This window comes from Corvus brachyrhynchos, unplaced genomic scaffold (genome assembly GCF_000691975.1).
Source record: "Corvus brachyrhynchos isolate BGI_N302 unplaced genomic scaffold, ASM69197v1 scaffold30, whole genome shotgun sequence".
NCBI classification, from domain to species: Eukaryota; Metazoa; Chordata; class Aves; order Passeriformes; family Corvidae; genus Corvus; species Corvus brachyrhynchos.
Genome location: NW_008235742.1, coordinates 182055 through 193428, shown reverse-complemented (window position 1 = coordinate 193428; position 11374 = coordinate 182055). Strand labels below are relative to the sequence as shown.

The following is an 11374-nucleotide window of genomic DNA, read 5'->3' as shown; positions in this document are numbered from 1 at the left end:
GTGGGTGACATGGTGATGGCCACGGTGAAGAAGGGCAAGCCGGAGCTGCGGAAGAAGGGTGAGTGGCACCACTGCTGTCCTGAAATGCCGTGGGAATGGGGCACAGAGTCCCTGCAGAGTCACCCTCCCCCTTCTCTAAAGCACTCGTTGGGTCCGTGCCGTGGCCCAGGGAGTTGTCGTGGAAGGGCAGAGCAAAGACGCCGCTTTTGGGTGAAGTGGCAGCTCCTGGTGCTGTTGATTTCAATCAGTGGTGGGACATCGGGTCTGGGAATCATGGAATGGCCTGGGGGGGAAGGGACCTTAAAGCTCATCCGTGGGCAGGAACACGTTTCCCCTATCCCAGCGTGCTCCAAGCCCCATCCAGCCTGGCCTGGGACACTTCCAGGTGTCCCGGGGCAGCCACAGCTTCTCTGGGAAACCCATTCCAGGGAGGAATTTCTTCCCTGAGTCCAGGTGTCCCATCAGTAAAGGAGGAGTGATGTCATAGGGATCTGTAAAATTAAAGGTTATGGAACCGTGGAATGATTAAGGGACCTTAAATCCCATCCAGTTCCACCCCCTGCCATGGGTTTGCTCCTGCTCCAGAGGAGTTTTGCTGAATATTGTTTGTGAATGAATAATTTATTTCAAACTGAAGGTGGGCAAGTGGGAAAACCTTGGATTTTCCAAGCGTGGGTGCAGCTGCAGGTGTTTCATGGTCAGTTTTAAGGGGACCCTTGACTACAAACTGTAATTTTCCATGGTGAAACCCCACAAACAAGAGGTGCAAAACAAAAACCGCCTCAAATCTGTGCCTTGGGTTTGATTCCTGTGGGATCTCTTCTGGAATGTGTGTTTATCCTGATGCCTGTGGTGCTTTTTCTCCCCAGTCCATCCAGCAGTGGTGATCCGGCAGCGGAAATCCTACAGGAGGAAAGATGGGGTGTTCCTGTACTTCGAGGACAACGCAGGAGTGATTGTAAACAACAAAGGGGAGATGAAAGGTGAGCACGGGAATTGCATCCCACTGGGAACACGGCGGGTTGGCAGCGCCACGGGGCTGAGCTGGGCTGGGGGAAAGGATCCAGAGTGGGATTGGGAGCGGGAAATGCTGCCCTGAACCATCTGAGACCTCTAAATCACAGAATTCCAGCCTGGTTTGGGTTGGGAGGACCTTAAATGCCATCCATTCCCGTGGGCAGGGCCATCTTCCCCTATCCCAGGCTGCTCCAAGCTCCATCCAGCACTTCCATGGATCCAGGGGCAGCCACAGCTGCTCTGGGAATTCATCCCAGCCTCTCAGGGAGGAACTAACCCTGTGGTGTTGTCCCTGTTTTCCAGGCTCGGCCATCACAGGCCCCGTGGCCAAGGAATGTGCGGATCTGTGGCCCAGGATCGCCTCCAACGCCGGGAGCATCGCCTGATCCCCATCCTGATCCCGATCCTGATCCTGCCCCTGGCCAGGGACACAAAATAAAACTCCTTGTACCAACTCCGTGGTGTTGTTCTTGCCAAAAAGGAGCAGGATCGTGGTGGGAAACTTTTTATGGAGCTCCGTGTGCGCTCCAGCAGGAAAATGGGATTGGGGGATTGAATAGTTCTGTTTTTCAGGCAGCTTCCTGAAAAATACCTGGAATGGCTCAAATTTCAGTGATCCTGAGTTGATCCCTTCTCTGATGGGAGCTGGGAAGCGTCCGTGGCAGCTCTGCCTTGCTGCTGGAGCTCCCAGAATTGGAGAATTCCCGGAATTTTCTTGTGGAATGGGCAATTTAACGGTGTAGAGTGAAACAGTGCCTGGAGCTGAGCTGGACAGAGGGAGCTGAGGAATGTCCCTGGGCCCGTGATGGGGACACGGGGAGGCCACTGCTGTCACCTGAGGAGTGGCCGGAGCTGAACCCTGGGTGCCAGCTGGCACCTGGAGAGCCGGGATCAGCTCGGGATCAGCTCGGGATCAGCTCAGAACCTCCAGGAGCAGAGTGGGAAGGGATGTCCAGGGAAGAGCTGGGGCTCTCTGGGAAGCTCTGCGTGGTTCTCCTGGTGTTTGTAGAACAAGGAATGGTTTGGGTGGGAGCTGTGTTCTCCTGGCCCACAGGCTCGGGGGAGCCTCACCCCTGGGCCCACAGGTGACAACGGGGTGGCTTCGCCCTGGTTTTGGGGCCCTGGTGCCCACCCTGACCCCAATGCAAGGCGGTGCCCCCAGCACTGCAGTTCTGGCACTGAGCTGGTCCCTGCTGCACTTGTGGAGATTCCTGATGGTTCTGTGCCATTCCTGATGCCTTTAGTGCCATTCCTGTTGTTTCTGTGCCATCTCTGATGGTTCTGTGCCATCTCTGATGGTTCTGTGCCATTCCTGATACCTTTAGTGCCATTCTTGATACCTTTAGTGTCATCTCTGATGGTTCTGTGCCATCTCTGATGGTTCTGTGCCATTCCTGATGGCTTTAGTGCCATTCCTGATGCCTTTAGTACCATTCCTGATGGTTCTGTGCCATTCCTGATGCCTTTAGTGCCATTCCTGATGCCTTTAGTGTCATCCCTGATGGTTCTGTGCCATCCCTGGTGGTTCTGTGCCATTCCTGATGCCTTTAGTGCCATTCCTGATGCTTCTGTGCCATTCCTGATGCCTTTAGTGCCGCTTGTTCCCGCAGCGGGGAAGGCAGCGACAGCTCTGGCATTCAGCAGCACAGCCCCAGGGAAGGCTGGACAAAGCCCTGGCCCTGCTTTGTGAGGTGTTCTCCAACCTCTCTGACCATTCCCGATGGATTTCTGGATACCCCAGAGCTGGGCACAGGCACCAGGAGGAGACTTGGCCAAGGACTTGCACGTCCTGAGGGTCACTCACTCTGTTTTCCACAGGGTTTCGGAGCTCGTGGATCTTTCCCTGGAGCCCCTGGAAGGGCACAGCGCTGCTCTGGTTGTGATCCCAACATTCCAAACCTGCAGCTGAAGGGGATCTCTGTCTTCCCAAGCAGGGCCCGTCATTCCAGAGGTGCAGGGGCCTGCTTCGTGTAAGGAACCACCCCAATAAAGCTGCTCTTGCCGATCTGTTTTAACATCTGGTTCGTGAGGACTTTTTCCACGGCCCCAGAGCTGGATGAAACATTTTGGGGGGGATTTTTGGTGTCCCAGAGGCCGTGGCAGTAATTCCAGAGCCAGGCTGGGCACACCCTGAGACCAAACAGAGATGCAGCCAAGAGCCTGAGGCGACATTTTGGAGTCGGTGCTGGGAAGGTTCCTTTCCCTTGTTCACATTTGGGATGTTTTAGAGGGAATCAGGTGGGAATTCAGTACCTGCCTTACCCGGAGCACGGTGAGAGCCCCGGGGTGGGGTTGGAGGGCAGTGAGGGAGGGCTGGGTGTGCCAGGCAGGGCTGGGAGTGGCTGGAGTGTGGCTGGCCAGCTCTGGAATGTGACAGAGCCACGTCAGTGGCCACAAGGAGCTCACCTGGTTGCTGCACCCAGGTGGGGGTATAGCTCAGGGGCAGAGCATTTGACTGCAGATCAAGAGGTCCCCGGTTCAAATCCGGGTGCCCCCTCTCTTTTCCTTCTTTTTATCCCCAAAAATGTGGTGGGGAGCCCGTAATTCCCACGTTTTCCCCCCTGAGCTGTGCGTAGGCCCCGTGCGGGGTTTGCTGGCCAGGGGGGAGCAGCTGATTCCCAGCAGGGCAGAGCAGCATCGGGGGGCCGTGGTGAGGAAAGGGAGGAGGATTTCAGGAGGATCTGGATTTTGTCCCGGGATTAATTAGCAGAGATTTGCTGGGATGGTGATGAGCACGGAGATTCCGGCTGGGAATGTCCATGGAGAGCAGGGGGTATAGCTCAGTGGTAGAGCATTTGACTGCAGATCAAGAGGTCCCTGGTTCAACTCCAGGTGCCCCCTCTTTTCTCCTCCTTTTCCTCTTCCTCCAACCTCTCTTCTGCCCAAATCCTTCCACTGGAAGGTCGGGAAGCTGCTGTGGGATGCGGGAGGTTGTGCTGGGCAGGGAATGTGGGGTGGGAGCTTCGGTGGGAGCACCAAGGGCCTGGAAGAGCGCAGGGGCTGTGCTCTGGGTGAGGAAGCGCTCACAGGAACTCGTCACTGTCTGAGCCTCCCTCTGCGGTTCATTCCCGGGAGGGAGAAATTCCCTGGAATGGGGAAAAACTGAGCCGGAATCCGGAATGGGGGAAAACCGGGACTGGATCAGAGTGGGATACGGAATGGGGGAAAACCCGGACTGGATCACAGTGGGATACGGAATGGAGGAAAACCCGGACTGGATCAAGGCTGAGATCTGGAATGGATGAAAACCCGGACTGGACCAGAGTGGGATATGGAATGGGGATAAAAGCCAGACTGGATTAGAGTGGGATACGGAATGGGGGAAAACCCGGACTGGATCGGGACTGAGATCTGGAATGGGGGAAAACCCGAACTGGATTACAGTGGGATACGGAACAGAGGAAAACGCGGACTGGATCAGAGTGGGATACGGAATGGGGGAAAACTGGGACTGGATCAGAGCTGAGATCTGGAATGGGGAAAAACTTGGACTGGATAATGGCCAGAATACAGAATGGGAGGAAACCTGAACTGGATCCAGCCAGGCCATGGAACGGGGAATATCCCGGATGGGATCAGGGCTGGGAAATGGAATGAAAGGAATCCTGTTTGCCATCTTTTGTCCCGTTTCACTGCCCGTACCTTTGTCAGGGACACCGGGCTCCAACCCACAGGCAGAAAAGCTTCTCCCTTTCCCAAGAAACGTTTTTAAACTTCCCTGGCGCAGGCCCTGCCCCAGGGGGGTGTAGCTCAGTGGTAGAGCATTTGACTGCAGATCAAGAGGTCCCTGGTTCAACTCCAGGTGCCCCCTCTTTTCTCCTCCTTTTCCTCTTCCTCCAACCTCTCTTCTGCCCAAATCCTTCCACTGGAAGGTCGGGAAGCTGCTGTGGGATGTGGGAGGTTGTGCTGGGCAGGGAATGTGGGGTGGGAGCTTCGGTGGGAGCACCAAGGGCCTGGAAGAGCGCAGGGGCTGTGCTCTGGGTGAGGAAGCGCTCACAGGAACTCGTCACTGTCTGAGCCTCCCTCTGCGGTTCATTCCCGGGAGGGAGAAATTCCCTGGAATGGGGAAAAACTGAGCCGGAATCCGGAATGGGGGAAAACCGGGACTGGATCAGAGTGGGATACGGAATGGGGGAAAACCCGGACTGGATCACAGTGGGATACGGAATGGAGGAAAACCCGGACTGGATCAAGGCTGAGATCTGGAATGGATGAAAACCCGGACTGGACCAGAGTGGGATATGGAATGGGGATAAAAGCCAGACTGGATTAGAGTGGGATACGGAATGGGGGAAAACCCGGACTGGATCGGGACTGAGATCTGGAATGGGGGAAAACCCGAACTGGATTACAGTGGGATACGGAACAGAGGGCGGGGTGTGCCAGGCAGGGCTGGGAGTGGCTGGAGTGTGGCTGGCCAGCTCTGGAATGTGACAGAACCACGTCAGTGGCCACAAGGAGCTCACCTGGTTGCTGCACCCAGGTGGGGGTATAGCTCAGGGGTAGAGCATTTGACTGCAGATCAAGAGGTCCCCGGTTCAAATCCGGGTGCCCCCTCTCTTTTCCTTCTTTTTATCCCCAAAAATGTGGTGGGGAGCCCGTAATTCCCACGTTTTCCCCCCTGAGCTGTGCGTAGGCCCCGTGCGGGGTTTGCTGGCCAGGGGGGAGCAGCTGATTCCCAGCAGGGCAGAGCAGCATCGGGGGGCCGTGGTGAGGAAAGGGAGGAGGATTTCAGGAGGATCTGGATTTTGTCCCGGGATTAATTAGCAGAGATTTGCTGGGATGGTGATGAGCACGGAGATTCCGGCTGGGAATGTCCATGGAGAGCAGGGGGTATAGCTCAGTGGTAGAGCATTTGACTGCAGATCAAGAGGTCCCTGGTTCAACTCCAGGTGCCCCCTCTTTTCTCCTCCTTTTCCTCTTCCTCCAACCTCTCTTCTGCCCAAATCCTTCCACTGGAAGGTCGGGAAGCTGCTGTGGGATGCGGGAGGTTGTGCTGGGCAGGGAATGTGGGGTGGGAGCTTCGGTGGGAGCACCAAGGGCCTGGAAGAGCGCAGGGGCTGTGCTCTGGGTGAGGAAGCGCTCACAGGAACTCGTCACTGTCTGAGCCTCCCTCTGCGGTTCATTCCCGGGAGGGAGAAATTCCCTGGAATGGGGAAAAACTGAGCCGGGATCCGGGCTGGAATCCGGAATGGGGGAAAACCGGGACTGGATCAGAGTGGGATACGGAATGGGGGAAAACCCGGACTGGATCGGGACTGAGATCTGGAATGGGGGAAAACCCGGACTGGATCGGGACTGAGATCTGGAATGGGGGAAAACCCGGACTGGATCGGGACTGAGATCTGGAATGGGGGAAAACCCGGACTGGATCGGGACTGAGATCTGGAATGGGGGAAAACCCGGACTGGATCGGGACTGAGATCTGGAATGGGGGAAAACCCGGACTGGATCGGGACTGAGATCTGGAATGGGGGAAAACCCGGACTGGATCGGGACTGAGATCTGGAATGGGGGAAAACCCGGACTGGATCGGGACTGAGATCTGGAATGGGGGAAAACCCGGACTGGATCGGGACTGAGATCTGGAATGGGGGAAAACCCGGACTGGATCGGGACTGAGATCTGGAATGGGGGAAAACCCGGACTGGATCGGGACTGAGATCTGGAATGGGGGAAAACCCGGACTGGATCGGGACTGAGATCTGGAATGGGGGAAAACCCGGACTGGATCGGGACTGAGATCTGGAATGGGGGAAAACCCGGACTGGATCGGGACTGAGATCTGGAATGGGGGAAAACCCGGACTGGATCGGGACTGAGATCTGGAATGGGGGAAAACCCGGACTGGATCGGGACTGAGATCTGGAATGGGGGAAAACCCGGACTGGATCGGGACTGAGATCTGGAATGGGGGAAAACCCGGACTGGATCGGGACTGAGATCTGGAATGGGGGAAAACCCGGACTGGATCGGGACTGAGATCTGGAATGGGGGAAAACCCGGACTGGATCGGGACTGAGATCTGGAATGGGGGAAAACCCGGACTGGATCGGGACTGAGATCTGGAATGGGGGAAAACCCGGACTGGATCGGGACTGAGATCTGGAATGGGGGAAAACCCGGACTGGATCGGGACTGAGATCTGGAATGGGGGAAAACCCGGACTGGATCGGGACTGAGATCTGGAATGGGGGAAAACCCGGACTGGATCGGGACTGAGATCTGGAATGGGGGAAAACCCGGACTGGATCGGGACTGAGATCTGGAATGGGGGAAAACCCGGACTGGATCACAGTGGGATACGGAATGGAGGAAAGTCCAGACTGGATTACAGTGGGATATGGAATGGGGGAAAACCCGGACTGGATCAGAGTGGGATACGGAATGGGGGAAAACGCGGACTGGATCAGAGTGGGATACGGAATGGAGGAAAACGCGGACTGGATCAGGGCTGAGATCTGGAACGGAGGAAAACCCGGACTGGATCAGGGCTGAGATCTGGAATGGAGGAAAACCCGGACTGGATAATGGCCAGAATACAGAATGGGAGGAAACCTGAACTGGATCCAGCCAGGCCATGGAACGAGGAATATCCCGGATGGGATCAGGGCTGGGAAATGGAATGAAAGGAATCCTGTTTGCCATCTTTTATCCCATTTCACTGCCCGTACCTTTGTCAGGGACACCGGGCTCCAACCCACAGGCAGAAAAGCTTCTCCCTTTCCCAAGAAACGTTTTTAAACTTCCCTGGCGCAGGCCCTGCCCCAGGGGGGTGTAGCTCAGTGGTAGAGCATTTGACTGCAGATCAAGAGGTCCCTGGTTCAACTCCAGGCACCCCCTATTTTGCTGCTTTTCCCTGGCGATTTAGGGGGGTTTGGTCACCGGAAGGCAAACGAGGAACGGCAGCTCGGCCTCCTTTCCTGTTTGTTCTTTTCCCTGTTGCAGTCAGGGATGGAAGCGAAGGGAAAATGCCAGAGGCTCCGCAGCAGCTCAGAGCGCTCCAGGGGCTGGACTGGGATTGGGAAGGGAGGGAACTGGGGAGGAACTGGGCCAAGGTCGTCTGGCCCTGTGTGGAAGTGCAGGGACTCAGCGTCTGCAGCCCTGCAGGTTCTGCAGGAGGAGCCAATTCCTCAGGAACAGAGAGCTCAGGGATTCGGGAAGAGAATCCTTTAACTGCTTTATTTTGTGAGGGGGGTGCCAGGGCACAAACAGGGTGTGTAGCTCAGTGGCAGAGCATTTGACTGCAGATCAAGAGGTCCCTGGTTCAACTCCAGGTGCCCCCTCTTTTCCTCTTCCTTCAACCTTCCTTTTGCCCAAACCTTTCCCAGAAAGAAGTTGGAGATCTGGTCTCCAGATCTGGTCTGTTTGGACCTTGTGAGTTTGTTCTTGGTTGGAACCAAGTCAAGTTTGGACTTGTTGAGTTTGTGGCTCTGACTGTTGGGAAAGCGCAGGGGTCATTCTCAGGGTGAGCACCACTCACTGCCTGCGTGTGGTTTTCTCTGTAGTCATTTTTCTCCTAATTTATGGCATTTCTCTCCCTTTTCCAGGCACACCGAGGTGCACAGGGAGCCCTCAATTAATGGAAACCATCCTACGGACAGAAAAACTTGTTACTTTTCAAATAAATGTTTTTAAATGTCCCTACACTGGCCCAGGGGGGTATAGCTCAGTGGTAGAGCATTTGACTGCAGATCAAGAGGTCCCTGGTTCAACTCCAGGTGCCCCCTCTTTTCTCCTCCTTCCACCTTCCTTTTCCAAAAATTTGCCACAGAAAAACCACGGAGAGCTCTGAGCTCGTTCCGTGCACTCAGCGTTGGTTCAGAGCTCCAGAATCCGAGGATCTGTGGCCCTGAGCGCTGGGGAAGCGCAGGGGTTGTGCTCTGGGTGAGCACCACTCACTGCTTGTGTGGGGTTTGTCTGTTCTTAATTCTCTGCAGGCATCAGAACTGCCTGAATCTATCCTTTTTTACCACCACCTGTCCCGTTTCACTCCCCGTACCTTCGGCAGGCCCATGAAAGCGCTCAGGGCGGTGTCGAGGAAAGGAATCCAAGCCCCGGAGAGCCAAAGTTGTCGCTTTGCCAAGAAATGTTTTTAAATGTCCCTGGTGCAGGAGGTGTCCCAGGGGGGTATAGCTCAGTGGTAGAGCATTTGACTGCAGATCAAGAGGTCCCTGGTTCAACTCCAGGTGCCCCCTCCTTTTCTCCTCCTTCCACCTTCCTTTTGCCAAAAATTTGCCACAGAAAAACCACGGAGAGCTCTGAGCTCGTTCCGTGCACTCAGCGTTGGTTCAGAGCTCCAGAATCCGAGGATCTGTGGCCCTGAGCGCTGGGGAAGCGCAGGGGTTGTGCTTTGGGTGAGCACCACTCACTGCCTGGGTGGGGATTGTCCGTTCTTAATTCTCTGCAGGCATCAGAACCGCCTGAATTTATCCTTTTTTACCACCACCTGTCCTGTTTCACTCCCCGTACCTTCGGCAGGCCCATGAAAGCGCTCAGGGCGGTGTCGAGGAAAGGAATCCAAGCCCCGGAGAGCCAAAGTTGTCGCTTTGCCAAGAAATGTTTTTAAATGTCCCTGGTGCAGGAGGTGTCCCAGGGGGGTATAGCTCAGTGGTAGAGCATTTGACTGCAGATCAAGAGGTCCCTGGTTCAACTCCAGGTGCCCCCTCTCTTGCTGCTTTTTCATTTCCCCTCTTCCTTTTGCCCAAATCTCCCACTGGAAGGTCGGGAAGCTGCTGTGGGATGTGGGAGGCTGTGCTGGGCAGGAATGTGGGGTGGGAGCTTCGGTGGGAGCACCAAGGCCCCGGAAGAGTGCAGGGGTTGTGCTCTGGGTGAGGAACCACTGTCTGCACGTGCCTTTCCCTGTTCTGAATTCTCTGTAGCCACCGTTTCCCAGAATTCCTCAGAATTCCCATCATTTATCACCTCACACTCCCTCAACAGCCTGTGGGAGGTACAGGGACCTGTCAGGTGAAGGGATCCAACCCACAGAGAGAAAAACCTGGGTTTTTAGGAATGGTTCCAGGTATGCCAGGGGGGTATAGCTCAGTGGTAGAGCATTTGACTGCAGATCAAGAGGTCCCTGGTTCAACTCCAGGTGCCCCCTCTTTTTCCTCAAAAAAAAGGAGGATTCCTCCTTTTTTTATCCCCACAGCGTCTGTAGCGCAGGGGTCATTCTCAGGGTGAGCACCACTCACTGCCTGCGTGTGGTTTTCTCTGTAGTCATTTTTCTCCTAATTTATGGCATTTCTCTCCCTTTTCCAGGCACACCGAGGTGCACAGGGAGCCCTCAATTAATGGAAACCATCCTACGGACAGAAAAACTTGTTACTTTTCAAATAAATGTTTTTAAATGTCCCTACACTGGCCCAGGGGGGTATAGCTCAGTGGTAGAGCATTTGACTGCAGATCAAGAGGTCCCTGGTTCAACTCCAGGTGCCCCCTCTTTTCTCCTCCTTCCACCTTCCTTTTCCAAAAATTTGCCACAGAAAAACCACGGAGAGCTCTGAGCTCGTTCCGTGCGCTCAGCGTTGGTTCAGAGCTCCAGAATCTGAGGATCTGTGGCCCTGAGCGCTGGGGAAGCGCAGGGGTTGTGCTCTGGGTGAGCACCACTCACTGCTTGTGTGGGGTTTGTCTGTTCTTAATTCTCTGCAGGCATCAGAACTGCCTGAATCTATCCTTTTTTACCACCACCTGTCCCGTTTCACTCCCCGTACCTTCGGCAGGCCCATGAAAGCGCTCAGGGCGGTGTCGAGGAAAGGAATCCAAGCCCCAGAGAGCCAAAGTTGTCGCTTTGCCAAGAAATGTTTTTAAATGTCCCTGGTGCAGGAGGTGTCCCAGGGGGGTATAGCTCAGTGGCAGAGCATTTGACTGCAGATCAAGAGGTCCCTGGTTCAACTCCAGGTGCCCCCTCTCTTGCTGCTTTTTCACCCTTTTTCCTCCAGAACCTCCTCACACACAGAGCACGGAGAACCTTTCTTACCCCTCTGAGCTCTTGGAAATCACTCGGTGACCTTTTGCCAAGACCGAAATCACACTCGGACACGTTCTCCCCTGCTCCCCTGAGTTCTGCACGTCCACACAAACGAGCTCAACTCAGCAGCTGCTGCCCGAGTTTTTCCTGTTGGAGCAATTACCCTTAATTTAAGCAGTGAATCAGGTGTATCATGCGTCTCTAGAAGTCATGAGCTGTGCTGAGCTGTTTCCTCCAGGCTGTGAGGTCCAGGTCAGTCCAGTTGGGGAGCTGGAATGGCACAGGTCATTATCTGGGTGCCCCTGGGGCTCGACCTCGTGACCCGAGGCCCCGCAGGCGGCAGCGCTGCCCCTGAGCCACGCCCCGGGCGCGGGGCTGGGGGGG

General features: G+C 55.4%; 1 protein-coding gene, 1 long non-coding RNA gene and 13 other non-coding genes across 15 annotated transcripts in view; 14 read left to right on the top strand and 1 right to left on the bottom strand.

Annotated features, from left to right (window-relative positions):
* The window catches only part of RPL23 (ribosomal protein L23), a gene marked incomplete at its 5' end in the record, with an annotated part of 2325 nt that extends 853 nt beyond the window's left edge, over nucleotides 1-1472 (top strand). Inside the window, 3 exons of the mRNA XM_017744406.1 lie at nucleotides 1-58; nucleotides 870-983; nucleotides 1321-1472. The exon at nucleotides 1-58 is cut by the window's left edge and continues 28 nt beyond it. Coding sequence (XP_017599895.1) covers nucleotides 1-58; nucleotides 870-983; nucleotides 1321-1403 — 255 coding nt within the window. The remainder of the gene's footprint in view (nucleotides 59-869; nucleotides 984-1320) is intronic.
* A 1970-nt stretch (nucleotides 1473-3442) lies between these two features.
* TRNAC-GCA lies at nucleotides 3443-3514 on the top strand. The gene has a single exon. It is a non-coding gene; the product is annotated as a tRNA-Cys (tRNA).
* Nucleotides 3515-3786: 272 nt separating this feature from the next.
* On the top strand, nucleotides 3787-3858 carry TRNAC-GCA. The gene has a single exon. It is a non-coding gene; the product is annotated as a tRNA-Cys (tRNA).
* An 898-nt stretch (nucleotides 3859-4756) lies between these two features.
* On the top strand, nucleotides 4757-4828 carry TRNAC-GCA. The gene has a single exon. It is a non-coding gene; the product is annotated as a tRNA-Cys (tRNA).
* Nucleotides 4829-5502: 674 nt separating this feature from the next.
* TRNAC-GCA lies at nucleotides 5503-5574 on the top strand. The gene has a single exon. It is a non-coding gene; the product is annotated as a tRNA-Cys (tRNA).
* Nucleotides 5575-5846: 272 nt separating this feature from the next.
* TRNAC-GCA lies at nucleotides 5847-5918 on the top strand. The gene has a single exon. It is a non-coding gene; the product is annotated as a tRNA-Cys (tRNA).
* A 1870-nt stretch (nucleotides 5919-7788) lies between these two features.
* On the top strand, nucleotides 7789-7860 carry TRNAC-GCA. The gene has a single exon. It is a non-coding gene; the product is annotated as a tRNA-Cys (tRNA).
* Nucleotides 7861-8231: 371 nt separating this feature from the next.
* On the top strand, nucleotides 8232-8303 carry TRNAC-GCA. Its single transcript has one exon. It is a non-coding gene; the product is annotated as a tRNA-Cys (tRNA).
* A 372-nt stretch (nucleotides 8304-8675) lies between these two features.
* Nucleotides 8676-8747, top strand: TRNAC-GCA. The gene has a single exon. It is a non-coding gene; the product is annotated as a tRNA-Cys (tRNA).
* A 396-nt stretch (nucleotides 8748-9143) lies between these two features.
* Nucleotides 9144-9215, top strand: TRNAC-GCA. Its single transcript has one exon. It is a non-coding gene; the product is annotated as a tRNA-Cys (tRNA).
* Nucleotides 9216-9613: 398 nt separating this feature from the next.
* On the top strand, nucleotides 9614-9685 carry TRNAC-GCA. Its single transcript has one exon. It is a non-coding gene; the product is annotated as a tRNA-Cys (tRNA).
* Nucleotides 9686-10051: 366 nt separating this feature from the next.
* TRNAC-GCA lies at nucleotides 10052-10123 on the top strand. Its single transcript has one exon. It is a non-coding gene; the product is annotated as a tRNA-Cys (tRNA).
* Nucleotides 10124-10389: 266 nt separating this feature from the next.
* Nucleotides 10390-10461, top strand: TRNAC-GCA. The gene has a single exon. It is a non-coding gene; the product is annotated as a tRNA-Cys (tRNA).
* Nucleotides 10462-10857: 396 nt separating this feature from the next.
* On the top strand, nucleotides 10858-10929 carry TRNAC-GCA. Its single transcript has one exon. It is a non-coding gene; the product is annotated as a tRNA-Cys (tRNA).
* A 191-nt stretch (nucleotides 10930-11120) lies between these two features.
* LOC108446975 overlaps nucleotides 11121-11374 on the bottom strand; it is a 1089-nt gene continuing 835 nt past the window's right edge. The window contains exon 2 of the long non-coding RNA XR_001862323.1: nucleotides 11121-11260. This is a non-coding gene — a long non-coding RNA (uncharacterized LOC108446975). The remainder of the gene's footprint in view (nucleotides 11261-11374) is intronic.